Source organism: Equus asinus, chromosome 8, assembly GCF_041296235.1.
Source record: "Equus asinus isolate D_3611 breed Donkey chromosome 8, EquAss-T2T_v2, whole genome shotgun sequence".
In the NCBI taxonomy this organism is placed as follows: Eukaryota; Metazoa; Chordata; class Mammalia; order Perissodactyla; family Equidae; genus Equus; species Equus asinus.
The window spans coordinates 58,540,778-58,561,690 of NC_091797.1; the positions used below are offsets into that span (position 1 = coordinate 58,540,778).

A 20,913-nucleotide genomic window follows, 5' to 3' on the forward strand; every position below is an offset into this window, starting at 1 on the left:
GTTGAAAACCCAGAAAGAAGTCATTTTCTCAATAGAAAGACAACGTGAAAAAAAAAAATAAAAAGCAGTGTGAAGACACGTGATTTACTGCTGACTCCGTGAATATCCTTTCTATTGAGTGTTACCAATTTTAAACCATTTCCCCTTGTCTTCTCTTATCATCTAATTATAAGGGGCTAATTCTTTTCTTGGTCCTCCTACTCTTGTGGGTGTTTGGGGGAATCTGACACACCTGCACAGGGTCTTTCTAAAACAAATACTTTGATTTAGGATGTTTGAGAGAAAGAGAGAAGACATCTTTGAGGGAGGAAAAGAACAGTGCTATCTGTAGTTGCACGTTTGCAAAAGAAGATGTTTACGCTATTTTTACCAAAGGATTTCTCCCCTTAAAACGTGACATTGAAAATAGAAGGGATGATATGGTTAAAGGCTGTCCAGTCATAAAAACCCAGATTCACACCCCAAATCATAAGTCACAAAGGAGGCTCAAGCATAAAACCAGTGGAGTTACTGGAGCGTGTGTCTGCATTTATATAGCCTTTGAAGATGGAGATAATCCAACACTGGGGCTAGTTTGATGGTTTGTTTTCTTTAAATCACTTGTAATTCAGGAATGCCCCATCTACAAGCAGGATATCTTGCTTTCTCCCTGAACCAGGCTGCCATCCAGAGTCTAAGAAAGGAAGGAGGCAAAGCTGCAGCAAATGTCATGTTAATCCTGAAGAGCATCTCTTGCAGAATCAGACCGAACAGACCAATGACATGGGCGGTGTTTGCCTTCCTCTCCAGAGAGATGTTCTCTTCACAGAGCTCTCGCCTCCAATTTCCTACAAGGCAAATGCAAGCATTTGCCAAAGCTAATGGGCAACATGGAGTCCAGACTCCCCAGAATTTCCACCTTTCTACAAGTTCCTGAGAGCCGCGTACTAGGTGTTTATGTGGTCCTGGGCATCATGTCTTCTGCACAGAAAGCCTGAGTAGGAATGAAGGGGTCTTGCTACCTGGGCCCTCATTTTGTAGCCAGGGAGATTTGAGGCTCCAAGAGGTTATGCGCTTTACATGGGGTCATACTGTCACTGTGAGAGGGCAGAAGTCAGCATGCCACACCACAAACCTACAGCAAGAACGGTTTTCTCTCCTGCCCCTCTGTAGGTATCATTCTTGCTCTCCCACCTTGTTTATTTGACTAGGACTGGAAAGGAGAAGGGGGCTAAGAAAAGAAAAAGGAGGGTGAGAGATTCTTTTTCCTTGATTTTCTTATATTGATTTGACATTGATAAGACTGACCATCCTTCGGTCAAAGTAATCATAGACATTTAACACTAACCAAAACCCATGTTTCTCCTTTTTTTTTAAAAAAAAGTGACAATTCAGGCTTTTGCTAAGTTATGAAATGCCTTGATCTCAGTACAATATCTAAGGAACCACATGGCTAATACCAATAGAAAGGGAAGGGGCCGGCCCCATGGCCTAGTGGTTAAGTTTGGTGTGCTCTGCTTCGGCAGCCCAGGGTCAGTTCCTGGGCGTGGACCTACACCACTTGTCAGCAGCCATGCTGAGGTGGTGACCCACATACAAAACAGAGGAAGACTGGTACCGATGTTGGCTCAGGGTGAATCTTCCTCAAGCAAAAAGAGGAAGATTGGCAACAGGCGTTAGCTTAGGGCAAATCTTCCTGAGCAAAAAAAAAAAAAGAAAAGAAAATGGAATAAATATTTGAGTATGAAAATCAGCCTCTAAGTACCCAAATTATATGCCAATGATGGCAACAACAGATAAAAGGTGAAAAGATGGTGGCCATAGTGATAGGGAGGTCAGGAAACAGAGAACACACAGTCTAAGAGCAAGCCCTGTTCACCAGGCCAGTCACCCTGGGACTCAGAGCCCAAACATGGTATTTTCCAGAGAATGCTAGTGTGTTTATCGTCCAGCAGACTCTGCCCTGCAGCCTGGGAGCACCTACCAGCATTTCCAACTTGGCAGCACCCCAAAAATGAGAACAATGATTTCTTTTCTCTTGCTATAATAATGCTGTCGAGTTCATCAGAGATCCATTTTGTATTTTTCATTGAGCCCAAAGCATGCTGTTTCCTTCAGAAGGAATCCTATCATGTTTTATATAGTTTTAAAAATAACTGATCTGGTCCATTAGTAAAGGTAGAAATGTTTGGGTGAGAAAGAAAGGAGTTTCTCCTAGAATCTCATTATTTATCTGAAGTAAAACACACATATTTTTAAAAAGGTCTATACCAATAATATGGTGCATGCATGAGTCCAAACACTTCTCTGCTCCCTGGGCTTTAGGGAGACAGCTGTGGTGCCGGAGTAAAGCCTCAGGCTTTGCCATTCATTCCCTCATTCCCTCTTCTAATAGGTATTTACTGAGCATTTACTGTGTGTTCTAAGCATTGAGGATACAGCAATGAACAAGACAGAAAATGACCTGACTTCATGGAATTAATGCAGAGGAGGCTGAGAACAAACTTATGCAAATAAGTAAATATGATAATTCCAGATGGTAATAAACTCTTTGAAGGAAAAATGAGGTGGGGGGTCAGCTCAGCTTGTCTGAGCTGACGACATCTAGCTGATGAGAAGGAGCCTGTGAAGGTCTGAGGGGTAGGCAGGAGAATGGTCAAGGCAAAGGCCCCGGGGCTAGAGCAAGTTTGACCAATTTGGGGGGAAAAAAGACCACCCCTGGGGACTGATAACAATAATACCTATTGTGGTAAAGACTTAATAAGATGATGAATGCAAAAATACATGATGAAATGCAAGGCAATACCACTGACAGGCATTATCTGGCCATGCTAGAATATTGTATTATCACATAAAGGACATCATTCTGCGTTCAGAAGGGATTAGGGTGAGAACTATAGATCTCAGTTTTCATCTTATACTTCAAATAAAATGAGCAGGCTCTTGAAAACCCCTTCCACGTATGGCATATCACTAGCATGTGAAATACGGACTCTCACATACCTGGAATCCTATTGAGTGTCACCCAGAAATGTTCATCAGGACTGAAGGTGTCTTTGGACCACTGGAGCAAATCAACAGCCCGTGGGTCATGGAGAACAAAGTTGGAAAACTCTCTTGACAGAGCAACATAGGCAGAGCCAAAGTAAATGGTGAGATTATGGGGAGGAGGCGGTTTCAAGGCGGTGGTTCTTATCACGTAGGAAAGCTCTTTGCCCAGGTGTTCTCGGTGGACATACTTAGTCCGTCCAATGGCATGAGCTGGGGGCAGCACTCCTGGGGTAATGTTTTTTCCTTTAAATCCTTTCAGATACTGAACTATTTCCTTGTTGGTTTTCAGGGGGAAATCCTGCCCACAGGTGTTGATGGCGTATTTCCATGGCACCTCCGAGGCCGCGAGGTCTTTGATGCAGTTCAGGTCCGCCTGGAGCCTGGAAATCCCGCCGTACACAACTGGCTCCATCTTGGAGGCCAGGAAAGCATTGGGGAAGCAGCTCAGTAATTGCTGCACCGCATCTTTAAATTCGACTGTCGCCTTTTCATCCACATGAACACAGTAGACATTCTGAGGCATGTAAATAGCTCTGAAGAGCCTTGCAAAGGTATCGAAATTGTGATGGATGACCATTGTATACGCCAAAGGAAATTCAGCTTCTTCTTTAGATAAAGGGGCTGTGATATAGTGGCTTTGGATCAAGTATTCTTTGCAAGAAGACTTCTCATATATCGTTAGTTTGTCTCTCCACAGGAAAGGCGTCTTGCCTTTGATAAAGGATGTGCAAACCTGACTCAGCATCAAAGTGTCCGAGTTATTTAGCCTCTGGAAGCTTTGCTCTCCCCCAGAATTAAACACATAGAACACGATAAAAATGATTACACAAGAAACAGAAACTATAAAGAGGTAACGCATCGACGAACGCATGCCTCAAAGAGGAGCGAGCTTTCAAAGACTGTCAAAATCTGTAAGTCCTTTCCCAAACTTACTTTTTTCTCTGGGTTCTTATTTTGGTACATACTCCAGTAATTTCTACCCTGAAGGAGACGCTGTGAGTTTATTCAGCCTCGTCCCGGGAGTCCAGCTGCTGGCTCTCTCCCCATGCTGATATTAGCAACTGATCCCGCCTCTTCTCTGCCTCAATCAAACCGCCTTTGTCTAAACCGCAGTAGCAGGTTGCTTAAGCCCAACCTTTTTCCCTCCCTCTGCCTCCCGCTTGCATCTGCTCGCTGTTTCACTAAAACTCTGGTAACTCCTTTCCCCCCGCAGATTGAGTTTCTCAGATCTCTTTTCTTTCATTTCCCATGGTTTTTTCTCCCCCCTCTTGTTATTGCCATTCAGAGAATTAGCGCAGTGAGAGCCAAAGTTGAAATGATGTGTTCTGGCAGACACCCCGTTTCCTGCTAGTCATCCGACAGGCTGCGGCTCTCACCCACTCTTGTTGCTCATGGCAATGATCCACGACCTGACTCCTCCACTCTTCCAGTACTGTCCAGGGGGTACAACGTAGGCTCCATTCTAATACACTGCGTTAATGAAGAAATAGCTGAAAGGACAAGCTATAGACTAAAAGAAAACCTCATCCATCCCGGCTCCTTTGGAATGCTTTCCGGCCCTGCCCCATCCTTGTTTCAGAAAATAATACTTGTTTTAGAAACTAAAACAAGAGCCTCCAGGAGTTCTAGTCCTCGGGGATCTGAAACTGTGGGGCTCCTGGTCCTGACACTTTGAGATTAGGGACAGCCCCTCTCCTCCCACCTCCAGCATCGACTGTGGTGCTTGTCATAGAATGTGGAGGTCAAATGAATGAGTCCTGAGTTACAGCCCCTGATTTAGATGAGACTGTAAAACTTCACTGGAAAGAAGGTGAATCCTGGGCACAAATGGTGTTCAGATTAGGGGACCAAGAGGGTATAACCACCCAGAGAACATCATCTAATACTCAGAGAGGTGCTTTATACCTGCCCACTTAAGCTTATCGACCACCTAGGAAATGAATATTGTTTCACCCTCTTTATAAATAGTAGTGCTTTGGCTAAGGAGTACCACAGTCTTTTACTTAGAAGATTCTCATCTCCAACCTTTCACTTTTCCATCAGCTGAGGAAGATTCATCCTGAGCTAACATCTATGCCAATCTTCGTCTATTTTGTATGTGGGTCGCCACCACAGCATGGCTGCTGATGTGTGGTGTAGGTCCACGCCCGGGAACGGAACCCAGGCCACTAAAGCAGAGTGTTCCAAACTTAACCACTAGGTCACGGGGCTGGCCCTCCTCCATCAGCTATTTTTTAATATAGATTAATGTATCTTATTTAAAAAGACTTCTGGGGCCAGCCCGGTGGCGCAGCGGTTAAGTGTGCATGTTCCACTTTGGCGGTCTGGGGTTCGCCAGCTTGCATCCTGGGTGCAAATATGGCACCACTTGGCAAGCCATGCTGTGGCAGGCATCCCACATATAAAATAGAGGAAGATGGGCACGGATGTTAGCTCAGGGCCAGTCTTCCTCAGCAAAAAGAGGAGGATTGGCAGCAGATGTTAAATCAGGGCTAATCTTCCTCAAAAAAAAAAAAAAAAAAAACCACTTCTAAAACATCAGTGCAACTACTGCATGCCTTCACATTTCCCCTGACCACCCGTCTGCACTGAACACCTCAGAGGCTTCACCCTATAGCATTAACTCACAATGGAGATTGAACCCCGCCTCACTCCATGAAGAAATAATGTCCTTTAATGTGCTTTCTCTCCTTCCTTTTGGAAGCCTTTATCCCGCTATTAATGGAATTAGTAAGATAATATGCTGACTCCTGCATGCAGCCTAGGTAGGAAAACCAAAGCCTATGCCCCACGATTCAAGGCATCTAAACTCCAGCTGAATGACACCCCACTTCCTGGGCACCCTGTGGCTGTTCATTCTTCTAGCTTTCATTGCTCTCATTTTTTATTCACTATTTTGCTCTCTCCCGTACTAAACTCTCCTAAGACCCATTGCAAATAAACTCTATACAGAACCCACCTTTGAATTTTTAGCCAGAACAGAAAAAGAAAATGTAGCCATTATATGCACAGAGCAGATTCATCTAATTCTTAGTGTTTCTATGGAGTAGAGTGAGGAGAATGACCTAAAGTTCAGGATCGTGGAAAATTCAATCCCAAGCTTCTTTTTTCCACATAATACCTTTAAATATTAGCTTATTATATATTCTGTTTCAAAACAGCAAAGGTTAATTTCAGAATCTATTTTGGCAATGCCTTCTGGTTTAGAATGAATATTAAAATATTTAAAATATTTGCAGGTTGACAAAGTGTTCAGTGCACAGATACATAACAATGAAGCCAATAGATTCTGTTTATATTACTATTTCCAACTGGCCAACAACACGGGGGTTCAGAATTACACAGGCTTAGGGGACAGACATTAATAATGTTGCTATGTTAAGAAAATACAGACGCTAGCCAAATTAGGAACTTTCATAATACTTCTGTATTGAACCCATTACTTCAAATGGCATTGTTTGTGTGACGAAAACACAGCTGTTTTTCCTCTCTGCCTTTCTGGCTGTCCTTGGCTATTAAAAATCCCTCCAGGAGAGCTTTTTTAAAAAACCGCATGTTGCAGTAGAGAAAGGCTGTTACCTGTCATCTTTTCTACCTAATAGGCCACACGACCTGCTAATCGAGAACGGACACCATGTGTTTTTTTGCTACTGAGACTGAGCAGTTCAGCCCTTGCGACCCGCCGTTGACTGCAGGCAACGACAAGGTCGACACTTGGAGGCCTAGCAACCATGCCTTGTCGCTCACTTTGGAAGCAGTTATTCCCGAACTAGCCAATTAATCAGGCTAGACACGTTTACCCTCCCCCTGAGGCCACCTTAAAAGCTCACTCTTTATTGCTCAGAAGTCTTTATTTTTGGTACATTAAAGAATTTTTTTTCCCGATTATGAAGCTATCTAGACACAGCTCCAAAATGAAGAGGGTGCCCTTCCTTTGAAATGATGGAAGACTCGGAATCTCAATGAAATTAAAATAATCGAAGACGGAAAAGAATGTCCTCTGACACCTCAGCACCTGTAGGCTTTCCTGTGTGCAGGGGCCAGAAGACACCTGCCTGACGCTCCAGACTAAAGAAGCAGGCGCTGAAGGGGGCTGCACTGCAGAGCGTGCTGCCTGCTGGGCTCGAGCGCTGAGGGAGGCGGCAGCTGTCGTCATGCTCGAAGACCTGCACTTTATATTGTTGCCAAAGGAGTATCACCAAGGCTTAAGGTGGAGGAGCTCTCCCAGGCAACGCGTGCCGAGTGGACGAGGAGTACGAGCAAAATAAATCATGGTGAGAAAGGCCACGTCAGCCCATAAATGCATACTGCACATCTTAATAATAACATTAAATGTAAATAAAGCCTCGTAAGCTATGAAGTAAAGGTACTAGCCATGCCTTCGTTACCATTTCCTAGAAACAATTCCAAGGCTCTGACGAGACCCTAGTCCTGGAGAGAGTCACAGAACCTCAGATACTGCATTATTTGAGTTTTTTCTTAAAGAAATAAAGATAGGAGAAGGATTTAAAGTCCCAGAGTCACTAAGGAATTAATGGATTGGGAATTAGTGGAAAGTCTAGATTTATTTTTCCATTCCCCCAATGTTGTAAAGTAGAAATATGTACATTATTTTATTTATACTATTTATTTACCTGTTTATATGTGTTGAACGAACGAATGAAAGAGTGAATGGAGCCTACATCCTCCATGGTTTCAGATGCCCATGGGTAAATGTGCTCTTAACTAGAACTGGGAACAGAGCAACTAGTAGCTTCTATTTTGACAAAAAAACCCACCTCTGACCAGATTGATTGACCAGGTAGATTAAATGACATTAAAAAACACACACAACTTTTAATCATATTTCTCGAAGAAACCACGCAAGACGTGTTTTCCCTTGTGGTTCAAGGAAGGGTTGCCCATTAACTCCCATAATATTAGTAACAGGGCATGGTACAAAAATCAGGAGCCCCGGGTTCTAGTTCACTTTCTACCTTTAACTGATTATGTGTTCTTAGGCGTTCCTCCTTGCTTCATCTTTTAAAGGGATGTTCTCTGTGGTTCTTTCCAGCTAAAATGAGCTGTAATTCAATATGTATAAGATGAATCCACTCAGCAGCAGTGATGGAACCCAGGAAGTGTGAGGAATGGCCCCTGTCCTGTAGGAGAGTCTCTCTTTACCAGGATTCAGAACATGGACAGCTGAAAATATAACCAAATGGGGAAGACTATGGGTCAGTTCGGAACAAGAGACTATCCGCTAAATTTTGTGGGAGCTCCGAAGACAAAGAGTTCCCCTGGGGCTGAGATGGTAAGAAAGGGCTTCCGACGGTAGATTCAGACACTCAGAGCATGGAGAAAGCTTTCTAGGCAGAGAAATGACAAGAGGGAGCAAGAACACAAAAACACTAAGCCCGATGTGCAGAAACTTCCCGGGGAGAGTTGGGAATATAGAACTTCTCTGGCGTGGCAGCCGATAAAAACTTCGCCATCAGAGACCCACGACCTCGAAGGGTGAGAAGGTGGACGCCAGGGGAGCAGGGGCTTTTGCCTCCTGTTCTCACCGTAGTCCAGCAGCCCCACCAGGGCCTGACACACACTGCGTTCAACGCTTGTTCAATGAGTCCAGAACCATCTGGGCATTTGAAAACTACAATTTTCAGCCCACTCTTTGCCCGCTGTTTTAGCTTATAGCTTAGAACAGCATAGGCTCGGAGGGCCCTCCAGGACTTTTTCTTTTAAGCTGATTTCTCGTTATCTGGAGATGTGGTTTTACTGTACCAATGGCGCTTGTTCTCTCTTCTTCCGTGTGCGCAGGCCTCCACACAGACCTAATGATAAATGGACCAAGGAGCACGCCACTCTGTCTCCCCGTGCAGCCTTCCTTTGCTTAATTGCATGGACTAATGCAAACTTCATTACACTTTCATAATTGTTCCGGGACTTGTTTCTCCATTCTCAATTAACTGCTATCCTTTAGCTGGGAAGGAAATTGAGAGTACACAGGTTTGAGCAGAAACACTAGATTTATAATGTTAAATAATAACAAAAAGGGCAGTGAAAGGCCTGGCTCGGACACAGTTTGTTGAAGCAGCACTGAGAGGCTAGATTAAGGTTAGGTAAACGAGGGGAGGATCAATTCTGCTGGCTGTTCTCTGGAAGGTCATTGTTGTTTGGTTTGCTTTGTTATTGAAGCAGGTCAAATGACTCGGGTTCGTTCTTAATTATAAAATACAGGGATTTGTTTTTTCCTCTCGAATTAAGAGTAATTCATGGGAAAGCAGAGAACGGTGGGAATCCATTCACTTTGGACAGACAATTAAATAACTCTGCTCTGGGTGGCCAGACAGTTTATAAATGGAATGACGTTTTTTTTTAAATCCTGATGATCATGATGCTAAAGAGAAGAAGAAAGAAGACGTTTCCAAATCACTTTAAAACAACAATTCTCCGATAACTGAGGAATCTTCCAATGGGCTTCACTGGGGAAAATTACCTTCTCCTGGGACCCAATCATTTTACTTTCTACACCATTCATCTAATTAGTCACAGAAGAAGTTGTTGTCTAGATCACGGAACCCAAAGCATTATTTCAAATTCTCGTCTCAGATGGGGGAAGAAGTTTAACACACAGAATTTTAAAGGCCCAGGAAGGCAGGTCCAGAAAGCGGTCATGCTAGACCATATCATCATCATGTGAGCTGAAGTGATCTGCATCTGATTTTCATGTGGCAAAGGATCATGGAAACGCTTCCTGGATACTGAAGGATGCTAAGCAAATACTTGCAAAAGACAGTATACACAGATTCAAATAGGCAAATGTCAGCGCATGTGCAGATAGGCGGCAATCTTCTGGTAGCATAAACGTAGCAAGTAAAAATATGAAGAGCCTGAAATTTGGGGGCTTAGAAGATGAAAAATAAATCACCCCAAATAACTCACAGCCAATTCACATTTCAAGGTGAAACTTACCACTGCATTTACATGTGGAAATCAACTGCTTAACCCTGGAAGAATAACGGACCTACTATTGTTTTACCAAAACATTCGTTTCTAAAAGTATTCAGCCAGACTAGGTATATTTGTGGCTTGGGGATAAGGACAGTTCACATTAAAAGTTTATAAACTTCTGTTTAACATCTCATCACTAGAAGGGTTGTTAAAACACAAATTGCAGGGCCCCCACCCCCAGAGGTCAGTAAGATCCAGGTGAAACTTAATAATTTGCATTTCTAACAAGGTCTGGTGACCAAAGTTTGAGAACTAATGGACGAGAGACCAAACTTCTTTTATTTATTGTTTCCTCAATGACCCCCTGGATCTATTTTCCTATGACCAAGTAATATACTGTAGAACAAAACAACTAATCTTTCAGGATAAATAATACTGTACAGTTTGGAGATACTTAATAAACTCAAGTGGTGGATAATCTGATCCCTTGGGTAAAATTTACCATGGAAAGCTAATCAGTACTCCTAGGAAGAAGGGAAGAAAACGGATATACAGACAGGCGCTAGTGTTGTTATTTAAATGAGAGAAACCCCAGTTGCAAGTCTCTCCTGCTCCAAACACAGTCTCCAATTTACAGTACACAGCGAACACACCCAGTCTTTCACAAAACGTGGAGCAGGATTCTTTACCGACAAACACTGATGTTTTGAGTCGCTAGTGTGCCATAAACCGAATTAGAGGAGAGTGCAGAAGAAGGATAAAAAAAAGTAAATAAATAAATGAGAAAAAGGCAGAAGATACCAGGTATTGATGCAGATGTGGGGCCCCTTGACTGCTCAAGCCCTGCGGGCACAAGTGTGAATGGGTACCACTCGGGGAACTGGCAATATCTACTGAAGTTGAGCGGAGGCATGTTCCACGACCCAGCAATTCCATTCCCGGGTATTCACTCAACAGAAATGCATACGTGTTTATCAAAGGACATACAGCTCAACGTTCACTGCAGCCATATTCATAATAGACCCAAACGTCCACCAACAGTTACTATATAGCAGAGTTTCTCGGGCTTGGCACAATTGGCATTTGGGGCTGAATGTGCTTTGTTGTGGGGGGCTGTCCTGTGTAGGCTGTTTAGTGGCATCCCTGGCCTCCACCCACTAGATGCCAGTAGCACCCTTTGCCCCTCCCCCAAGTTGTGACAACCAAAAATGTCTCCAGATATCGCCAAACGTTCCCTAGGGAGAAAAATCACCCCTCCCCACTTTACACACCTCCTTCTTTCTGTACAGTGATGAAATGAATAAGTACAACTGCCTACGATAGAAAATGTGAATCTCACAAACGTGCCATTGAGCAAAAATAGCCAGACAAAAAGAGTATACGCTGTATATTTCCATTTATGTAAAGGATAAAAACAGGTCAAAGTAATCTCCACTCTTAGACACCAGGGTAGTGACTAGGATGCCGGTCACGTTCTGTATCTTGATGCTGGCTACATGGGTGTGTTCAGTTTGTGACACTGTATCAAGTGATCACCAATGATATGGACACTTTTCTATGTTAGACGATACTTCACCAAAAATGAATGAATGAATGAATGAATGAATAGAATGAATCATGGTCCTTCTCCCAGAAATACTCTTCCATGGGACTCTTCAAGGTGACTGGAGATCAAGAGTCCTTCTTGAATAACTAATATTTATGGGTATCACTTACGATTGGATACTCTGCAGTACCACATACCAGAGCCCACACCACTTCTTCCTTAAGCAGACTGACCGCTGAGAGTGTTTCCATTCTGGTTCCTGACACTAGCCACCCTCAGCCATGACCCAACCACCACTCCTTCCTACCAGTCAGCAATGTCCAGCATAAAAGGAGCCAAGAGAAAACAGAACAGGAGGTTAAAACTGAATTTAAAAACCCATTGTTGTTATCAACACAGAACCGGGTGCCAGCCCTTAAAGCACTTGTAATCGAGATAAGGACAGAGGGGGCACTTGCACTGACAAGAGAATGTATGTTAAAACAGGGTACGAAGAAGTATGAATGACAAAGCTGATAGCTGGAATTAGGGGCTATGCACCCTACTTGCCCAGTGAGGAAACTGAGACTTAGATGGTCACTGGTCTCCCAGGGTCACTGAGCTGGGAGAGGCTGACCCTGGCCTTGAATGAGAGCAGCTTCAGTCCAGAGTTCTTGCCATTCTGTGCCCTTTCAGGCAGGCCCAGGAATGTCCTGGCATCAGCGTCCACATTTGCTTCATGGAGAAATCATGAGAAAGAAGGAGAGCTGTGTTCACTTTCAGTACGACACATTCATTCCCTTTTCCAACACTCCTCTTTCTCTCACATCCAATCAATCAATACTTGCTGAGAATGCACCTAGGCCTGAAGCACCAAGAGGTTTCTTTTCCTTTCCTTCCAACGTCTTTTCTTTATTCCTCAGACAACCACCTGGACAAATCTTTTCCTTCTGGCTCATGATGATTGACTTCCCAATGCCATCTCTCCAGCCCCCTCTTCAGGTGATCACATCACTGCCTGTTCTGACCAGTTACAAGCAGAAAGCGAGACCCAGGGAATAGCTGGCCCCAGGCTGACCTCGATTCCTGAAGCCTGGTCCTGGAACTAATTAACCAGGCACCTGGGAATAATCTCTAGGGCCAGAGCCCCTGGGAACCCTTCCTATCTCGTCTCTTTCTGCAGAGAACAATTCACCAAGCCCAAGGTCCTTCTTCCTCTGTTCTGACTTGGGACTCAGGTGCTCAGATAGCGCCCTCAGGCTTCCTAGACTCCCAGACTTCACAATCCTCAGAACACCTGCTCTCCTGATCACTTTTGCTAAATTTGTTTTTAAACTTTGCTTTCTTAGGAAGACTAGGTCTGAGACTATCCAGATGACTCATACAGTGACAGGAGTTTGATATACACTATGACAAGAATTCCATCAGAATCAGTTATCAGTTTTACAAAGACAACATACCACCAAAAAAGTTGAATAATGTGCTGAATAGCTTCCATTTGGCCCTTTAGGTCCCCTCCCCTCTCTTCTCCACCCTGCACGAGGGGTGACCTCTATGCAGTGTGTCAATGGGCTCTGCCTCTGTTGGGTTTGCCAATGAGGGGAAGACAGAGGGATCAAGGCGTTGACTCCTCAGCTCCTTTCTCGTCAGCCACAGCAGGACAGCCCTGTCCTTTGACTGAAGTTCAAAAGTCACAGTTCTTCTAGAAGGGGCCCTGTCCACAGCACCTTTTCTAACCACTCCCCCTTTCAGGTCTAGAAATGGTAACAGATCCACTATTACTGGTTCTGGGTATTACAATATTGTTTTTCTTCACTCTGCCCAAACCTTCAAAAATAGTCCCTTTAAGTAAATCCTTCTTAATTAGTCCAATTCGAGTGTGCTGTCTACTTCCTGCTGGGGCCCTGACTGATACAATAATAAACGATTACACTGGAAGAATACTTACTATGTGCAAGGTATTTAGTTAATATTTCACAAAGATTATTTTTTACTGCTCACAACAACCCTGTGAAGTAGGCAGTTATTACCCCCATTTTACAGATAAGCAAGGGAGACTTGGTCCAACATATTACCCCGGGCCACAAAGTCAGGGAGCACTGGAGCCGGACTTTGAATTTATATATCTAATTGCCTCCCAATACAAATGAGATATATCAGGATATCAAAATTCATTCAGAGCTCCTTCTCTCTTCCCAAGGGTCAAGGCTATAGCTGGTGAGAGATGGGATCAGCATGTCCTGGGGCCAGGATTTCAGCTAAGCACCAATGGGAAAGACTGGTTCCAGTAATGGGATGGAGAAAAACAAATGAAGATACTAAGGTTAATGGGAGCCAGGTTCCTCACTGCTGGGGAAGGAAGTAGAAAGAATAAACCCCGTGTTGTTGGATTGGAATTGGAGATATCAGTGTGAACTTGTGCTTTCTAATATATATATTTTTAAATTAAAAAATAGGTTGTGTGTGTATGAGACAATGTGTGAGTTGGGGCATGTCTTTGAAAATGCACAGGTGTGGCTGTGGGTGTGTGTCATGTGTGTATACAGACATTATGTGTACACAAGATATATATTTTTTCCTAGCTCTAACCCCTGAAAGGGCTTGGAAGTAATAATGCCCTTGAGTGCCCAGATCTTGGTTTTTAAACACATACCATTCTTGACTAAATGGAACCAGAGTTCCCTGGAGAAAATGGTTGACTCCACGACTCGAGCAGGTTAAGTAGGAGATTAGCTTGGAACATCTCCTTGTGCCAGAAAGCAAGGAAGTGCTCAAAGAATGAGGAGGACATGTTGAAAGGACACAGTAGCCACCTTGAAGGGGCCCTCACTGGCCAAGTCCAGGACAATTTGAGCAGCAAAGTAAGTAAAACTAATAGTGGCTTGTAATCTACTGAATAAAATGGGAATCCAAGTCCATAGGAAGATAAATAAACAAACAAACACAGGAGGAGAAGAGAAGGCTCTCCCTCATAGATGAATGTCAACTAATAAACACAGAAGGATGGAGTTGACAACCATTACAGTAATAATTGATTAAGACAGGAACGCTCAGTGGATGGTAAAACTGGGGAGTGAACCTTTGATGAAGAATAACACATCTAAATAGTCTCAAAGTGTCTCCCCACAAAATACTTATTAATTACTTAGTAATAAATACAAAATACTTACTAACTTTTCAGTGGGGAAATTTCACAGGCACCATCTTACCCAAGGGACAAAAGGTAATATCACCACTATGAGAACAAATCAACATTGCGAGTTTCCACAGTGTCATTTCCCTGGTATCTTTGCCCAAAAGGCATGATTTGAATCTAATCATGAGAAACATCAGATCTGGACTCTTCAAAAATGATAAGACCTTGAAAGACAAGGATAAACATAAATTGTTCCAAATTGCAGGAGACTAAAGAGATATGACAACTAAGCGTAGCTCGTGATCCTTAATCAGATTCTAGACTTCTGAAGGACACTATGGGTACAACCAGTCACACTGGAATAGGGTGTATGGATTAAAGAGTAACACTGTGTCACTTGATGGTGGCACTACGTTTATGTAGGAGAGTATCTTTGTTGTTAGGAATATAGTTTGAAATAGTGAGGGGTGATTTGCAAATGGTTTAAGATAAGCATAGAAAGAGAGGGGAAGAGAGAGACAGAGAGGAATAAGATAAGGCAAATGAGAAAAATGTTATGGGTTGGGGCCTGTGAGTGAAGGATACAGGAGAGCTCTTTATACTATTCTTGTAAGTACAGTAATTTTGAAGTTAAAAGAAAAGACTGAAAACTCATTAAGACCTTTAAACATTTTCTAGATATTCAAAGAGTAGTATTTTCATGAACTACACTGCTTAAGCCACAGGAACTTCTAAAAGGCAGCATGATAGATTAGATTGATCATGAATTAGGGGTCAAACAAACCCAAATTAAGCCATTTTACCTTCCAGAGCTTCAGTTTCCTCATGTGCACATTGGCGGTAATACCATCTACCTCCTCGGAGGATGCCTGCGCGGCTTAAATGACACAATCAAGTGAAGCATCAACGTTACGTCTCTCCTGTATCCCTGAGAAAACATTTGTTCTACAGGATTTCTTCTGCAAAGAAAACTTACATTACCTGCATCAACCAAACAGTGCCAGTGTTGGAGCCATCCAGAATGTGGAAATAGCCCCATTCTATAGAATTAACCTACGACATTCATTAAAATATGAATTCTACCTTAAAGATGGATGCTCCCTTAACAGATTCAGTTCTTTCCTACCATTCATGACCAAATGGAAACTTTGCCCCTCTAAGATTTTCAAATCTAGTTTATAATTTGAGATGGTGTAAAAAGGAAGTAACTTTCAAGTATTTTCTCCCCATGACACATATTGGAAACAATCCTTTATCCGGCACTTGTAAAAAGAAAAAAAGCACAAAGCACTCTCAGCCACAGGCGTCTGGCCAAGGGGCCTGAACTGCCCTGGGCCTCGGTGGCCAGACATGCTGCCAGGATGAATATGGAGCCGACCTGCAACCCACTCCCAGCACGTCAGCACACACAGACAAGGCTGGGAAGCTCCGCCATGAGCAGGAAGTATAACAAGGAAAGAGGCTGCCGTTACAGGAAACAGTTTGGGAACAAGCTTAAAAAGCACTCCACACACACACTTTGGGAAAAGATCGAGCTGTTTCTAACTGCACTCAGAATTAGGCTGTGCTGGGCCCTACACCCTTCAGAACAACTCCAGGCCTCCATTCTCAACATCTTGACACCAGTGACCTATCATTGCAATTAATTCCATTCCCAATCCTGCCTTGTCCTTTATTTCATTTTCCCTTCTATCTTAAGCTTCCTTTTTCTAGCTTTGAAGCTAGAAAGCAAGAAGAGCTTTGGGGCTGGCCCCGTGGCCGAGTGGTTAAGTTCGTGCGCTCCGCTGCAGGCGGCCCAGTGTTTCGACGGTTCGAATCCTGGGCGCGGACATGGCACTGCTCGTCAGACCACGCTGAGGCAGCGTCCCACATGCCACAACTAGAGGAACCCACAACGAAGAATACACAACTATGTACCGGGGGGCTTTGGGGAGAAAAAGGAAAAAATAAAAAAAAAAAAAAAGAAGAGCTTTAAACTGCATCCCTTGCCTAGCTTTTGCCTGATTTATGAGACTGAAGACACTGGAGACAGAGCAAGACTGAGTCCTGTAAAGTTGCAAGAAAAGCTGGAAACAGCTGCACGCGGCTCAATATTGGAATGAAAGATTCTCCAAGGGGGGCTGATTTACCATCCGCAAGAATTGTTGTGATTTTTCACCAAGGCTAGAAGGAGGTTAGTTAGGATTGCAACGATTATAGGAATTTGAAGTTCGCTTCGTTCCTAATAAGGAGAAAACTAGACAGACACATTTATGAATTCTCTGAGGTAAAAATAAATGTTTGTGAAATCCTGTCAGACACTGCTCTAAATTTGTCAGGTTCAGTAACATAAGAATTAGTATTTGCAGCAGCAAACTCATGTTGATTTAAACAAGGCCCGTCCTAAGCTTTAGGTGGTCAAACGTAGCTGGAACAGACACAAAAACGTAGACCACAGCCAAGGGGCAACTCTTGTGAAATGGAAGAAACAGAAAGTAAAAGCCACAAAAGCATCGACCAGCACTCTAGCACAAACCATTGAACTCACTACCAAAGAACTGGGAGGATAAGGACCTGGACTAGAGATGGCGGACAGGGTTTCATCAGAAGGGAGGGAGCTGCAGCCATTTGATTCTTAAAAGAAGGAGGAATTACAGTTTGGATGAAATCACAGAAAAGGGGTCAAATCATAGTAACTACATATTAGGACACTGTCCTGATTAAATGGGTTGCTTTATTTTTCTCTTTTTTGTTTTCTGGTTTTTTCTTTTGAGGAAGATTAGCCCTGAGCTAATATCTGCCACCAATCCTCCTCTTTTTGCTGAGAAAGACTTGCCCTGAGCTAACATCCATCCCCATCTTCCTCTATTTTATGTGGGATGCCTGCCACAGCATGGCTTGCCAAGCGGTGTGTAGGTCCACACCTGGGATCTGAACCTGCAAACTTAACTGCTGCGCCACCGGGCCAGCCTCACTTTATTTATTTTCTTAAGTGAATCTTAGTTAATTGTTAATAGAGGATTCAGGAGCTAGAAACCTGAATTAACACTTCAGCCACGCAGTCTGACAATGTCAGACAATTTCATCTCTTAATCTTCCCTGTCTTCAAAACAGATTTAACCATCTTGACTCTGGCACTTATGACCTGGGGGTGCTTGGACAAGTAACACAAACTCTCGATACCTCAGTTTCCTCATCCATAAAATAGGGATTGCAACATACTAGGTTCACAGAAATAATGTCCAAAAGGCACTGAGTCCTCTCCTAAGAAGATATACCAAAGGCCAACAAGCACATGAAAAGATGTTCAACGTCATTGTTCATTAGAGAAATGCAAATAAAATCAAGTGAAATATCATTTCACACTCACTAGAAGGGTTAAATAAACAGATAAGCAGTAACGAGTGTGGACGAGGATGTGGGGAAACTGGAACCCTCACAGACTGCTGGTGGAAACGTAAAATATTGTACCCACTTTGGAAACCAGCTTGGCAGTTCCTGAAGATGTTAAACACAGAGTACCATATGAACCAGCAATTTCTCTCTCGGGATCTACTCAAGAGAAATGAAAACATGAATCTATACAAACACTTGTTCAGGAATGTTCACACCAGAATTATTTATAATGGCCAAAAAGTGGAAACAACCCAAGAGTCTATCAAGAGATGAATGGATAAACAAAATGTGGTATGTCCACATGATGGAACAGTAGTCATCCATATAAAGGAGAGAGGTACTGATTCATGCTGCAACATGGATGAAACTCAAAAATATTACACTAAATGGAAGGAGCCAGACATGAAAAAGCATATATGATTCAAGTCACATGAAATGTCCAGAAAAAGCAAATCCATACAGACAGAAAATTAGTGGTCAAGTGTGGAAATGGAAAGAGGCTGTAAATGGGCATGAGGTTTCTTATGGAGGTGATAAAAATATTCTAAAGTAGAGGGGGTCATGGTTGCACATCTCTGTAAATATACTAAAAATCATTGAATTGTTCACTTCAAACAGGGAATTTTACAGTATGTGAATTACATACCGTGATAATTTACAAATGAATGTAAATTATACCTCAATTAAGCTGTTAATTTAGGGGAAAAAAGGCTATTTGTCAATGCCTGACGTTGTAAGGATTCATGCAATGATTATGATGTACATGCCTTCTAGAAAGGCTTTCTACTACGTAACCCTGGGGCTTAAAACGCAGCTGGTAATTCTGCCGGTCCACTGTGAGCTGTCAGTGACTTGGACAGTAGAAAATTCTTGGATTTGCATGGAAGCAACACCATATTTATTTTACACTAGCAACTGAGGGTGAATCAAATTCAATCTGACCCCACGCACCTTAGGGGTTGAGGTTCACAAAGATATAAAGGTCACAGGCTCCCCAGGACTCTGCATTCTATGAGGCCCCGCAGGGGCTGAAGCCGCAAACTCAAACAAGAAAATAAGGAAGAAGATAAGGACTATCTGGGGCACAGAGGACAAAAGTTAACTCTGCCTGGCGGCTGGGGGAGGGGTTGTGAAAAGTTTCACAGTGCACAGTACAGCTCAGCTGGTCCCTCGGAGATAAACAGCATTTCTCCAAGCAAAGAAGGGCCTGAGGCGGGGAAAACTGGCATGGGACCAAGAGGGCTGTTTGGGGCCTAGTAATTATACAGGGAATTCAAGTTATAGCCCTAAATAAACCACTTTCACTACATTTTCTGTCTATTTTAAATCAAAGCTTCGCAGGGCCAAAATGACTCTGGCAAATTCCTTTAATTGTTGATTTCACTTTTCTACACCTGAACTAAAACGGACTTCAATCTTCAAAATGCATAAAGAAGTTAATTTATACTGACCTTAGCAATCAGATGACTAGCAACTCCCACAAGCCAGCCACACTCCCAAGAGAGTTTTCTAATGGATTTACCATCGGCGGCAAAGGATGTTTGCCCCCTGGAAGAGGAGGTAGGGGCAGGACCCCTGCCCTGTGGACTGCTTTAAAGCCGACCCAGAACTGAAAAGGAAGAAAACTAACATTCTGCAAAGCTGGAGGAGAATTTTCTTTATGTGTAGAAAATACTGTATTAGACAAGCAGAATAGAGCTCTTTTCTCTCCCATTCATTTGCTCTTCATTCAGAATTATATGGGAACCCCATAGAATGATGAGGCTAGGTCCCGACTCTAATCATTCACTCACATTCTCACATTTGGGGTGTGTGTGGTGGGCGGGGCCAGAGACACGGGGTAGAGGGGGCCCAAGATCCACACAAATAGTTAAGATGCAATGCAAGAGATGCTATAACCGAAGTAGGAGTAAAGTGAATGGGGGTGGGGGGGGTGGCTGCTTCTGTGGGAGAGGAAAGTGTTCTCTGAGAAAGTGACATTTCAACTGCATTTTGAGAACTGACTAGAATGAGCAGCAAAAGTAAAGAACATTCCAGAACAAGCGGGCAGCATGAGCAACGGCCTGGAGACCATTTGTCTTCGGACCACTCTAGAGTGACAGCAGCTTGGCACAGTGAGAGGCTTCCAAATAGTCACAGAACACTATTTCCTAATAAGAGGAGGGAGAAACCAGCTGCTTAAGGCTCTCCATACATGTGACATTGCTAAGAAAGGCTACAGCTGAGGGGTAACCTCTGCGGGTCACATACTCGATTTCCAGCAAAAAATTATCCTGGGGCCTTCAAAACCAAATGTCCATGGGTTTTTTGGTCACACACAGAAGTTTTAGAATAATAACACTAAAACCTCAAAAATCAACATCTAGCAAGTTCGTCTATCCCCCTCTCTTGTAACATTTCATGAGCCCTACAAGGTGTCAGGTACAATTCATACTCTGTAATCCTTCCAACAGCCCGACAAGGAGATATTTTATCCCCAGGATACAGACGAAGAATCAGGCTCAGAGAAATTAGGCATCTTGCCCAAAGTCAAAGAGACTGTAGATGGCAAAGCCAGGACTGACTGTCTGCTTTCACATCCCACCAGCAAATGGGAGCGACTCTCTGACTCTGCAGAGTAAACAGATCTCTAGATCATTTGTTCAACACACTTTACAATCTGCGTAAGTCTGAAGAGCATGCTCATTGATGGCCACTGACTCTATTTTTTTTCTCTTCAATCTACTTTTAGCTTTCATAATATAAAGTTAAAAGAGGTCACCACACAAAGAAATGTTGTTTCTGAATGTTAAGTATTAATAATATTTTGATTTATTAAATTTAAATATTAATGATATCTTGATTTAATTAATTTAATATTAATATTAACATGGGGTCATGTCTCCGATTATTCCTCAGAAATACCAGAAGATGG

The 20,913-nt window shown here is 43.1% G+C and overlaps 1 protein-coding gene and 1 long non-coding RNA gene across 7 annotated transcripts in view; one reads left to right on the forward strand and one right to left on the reverse strand.

The window, feature by feature from the left end:
• The window catches only part of GCNT2 (glucosaminyl (N-acetyl) transferase 2 (I blood group)), an 87,081-nt gene that overhangs the window by 53,355 nt on the left and 12,813 nt on the right, over positions 1-20,913 (reverse strand). Inside the window, exon 1 of one of the 6 annotated variants that reach the window (XM_014844663.3) lies at positions 2,983-3,901. The exons of the other annotated variants lie outside the window; for them this stretch is intronic. Coding sequence (XP_014700149.1) covers positions 2,983-3,901 — 919 coding nt within the window. Of the gene's footprint in view, positions 1-2,982; positions 3,902-20,913 lie in introns of those variants that run through there. 6 annotated transcript variants of the gene reach the window in all.
• Positions 3,450-9,371, forward strand: LOC106833465 (uncharacterized). Its single transcript, XR_006529854.2, has 4 exons — positions 3,450-3,581; positions 3,728-3,941; positions 6,633-7,304; positions 8,084-9,371. It is a non-coding gene; the product is annotated as an uncharacterized lncRNA (long non-coding RNA).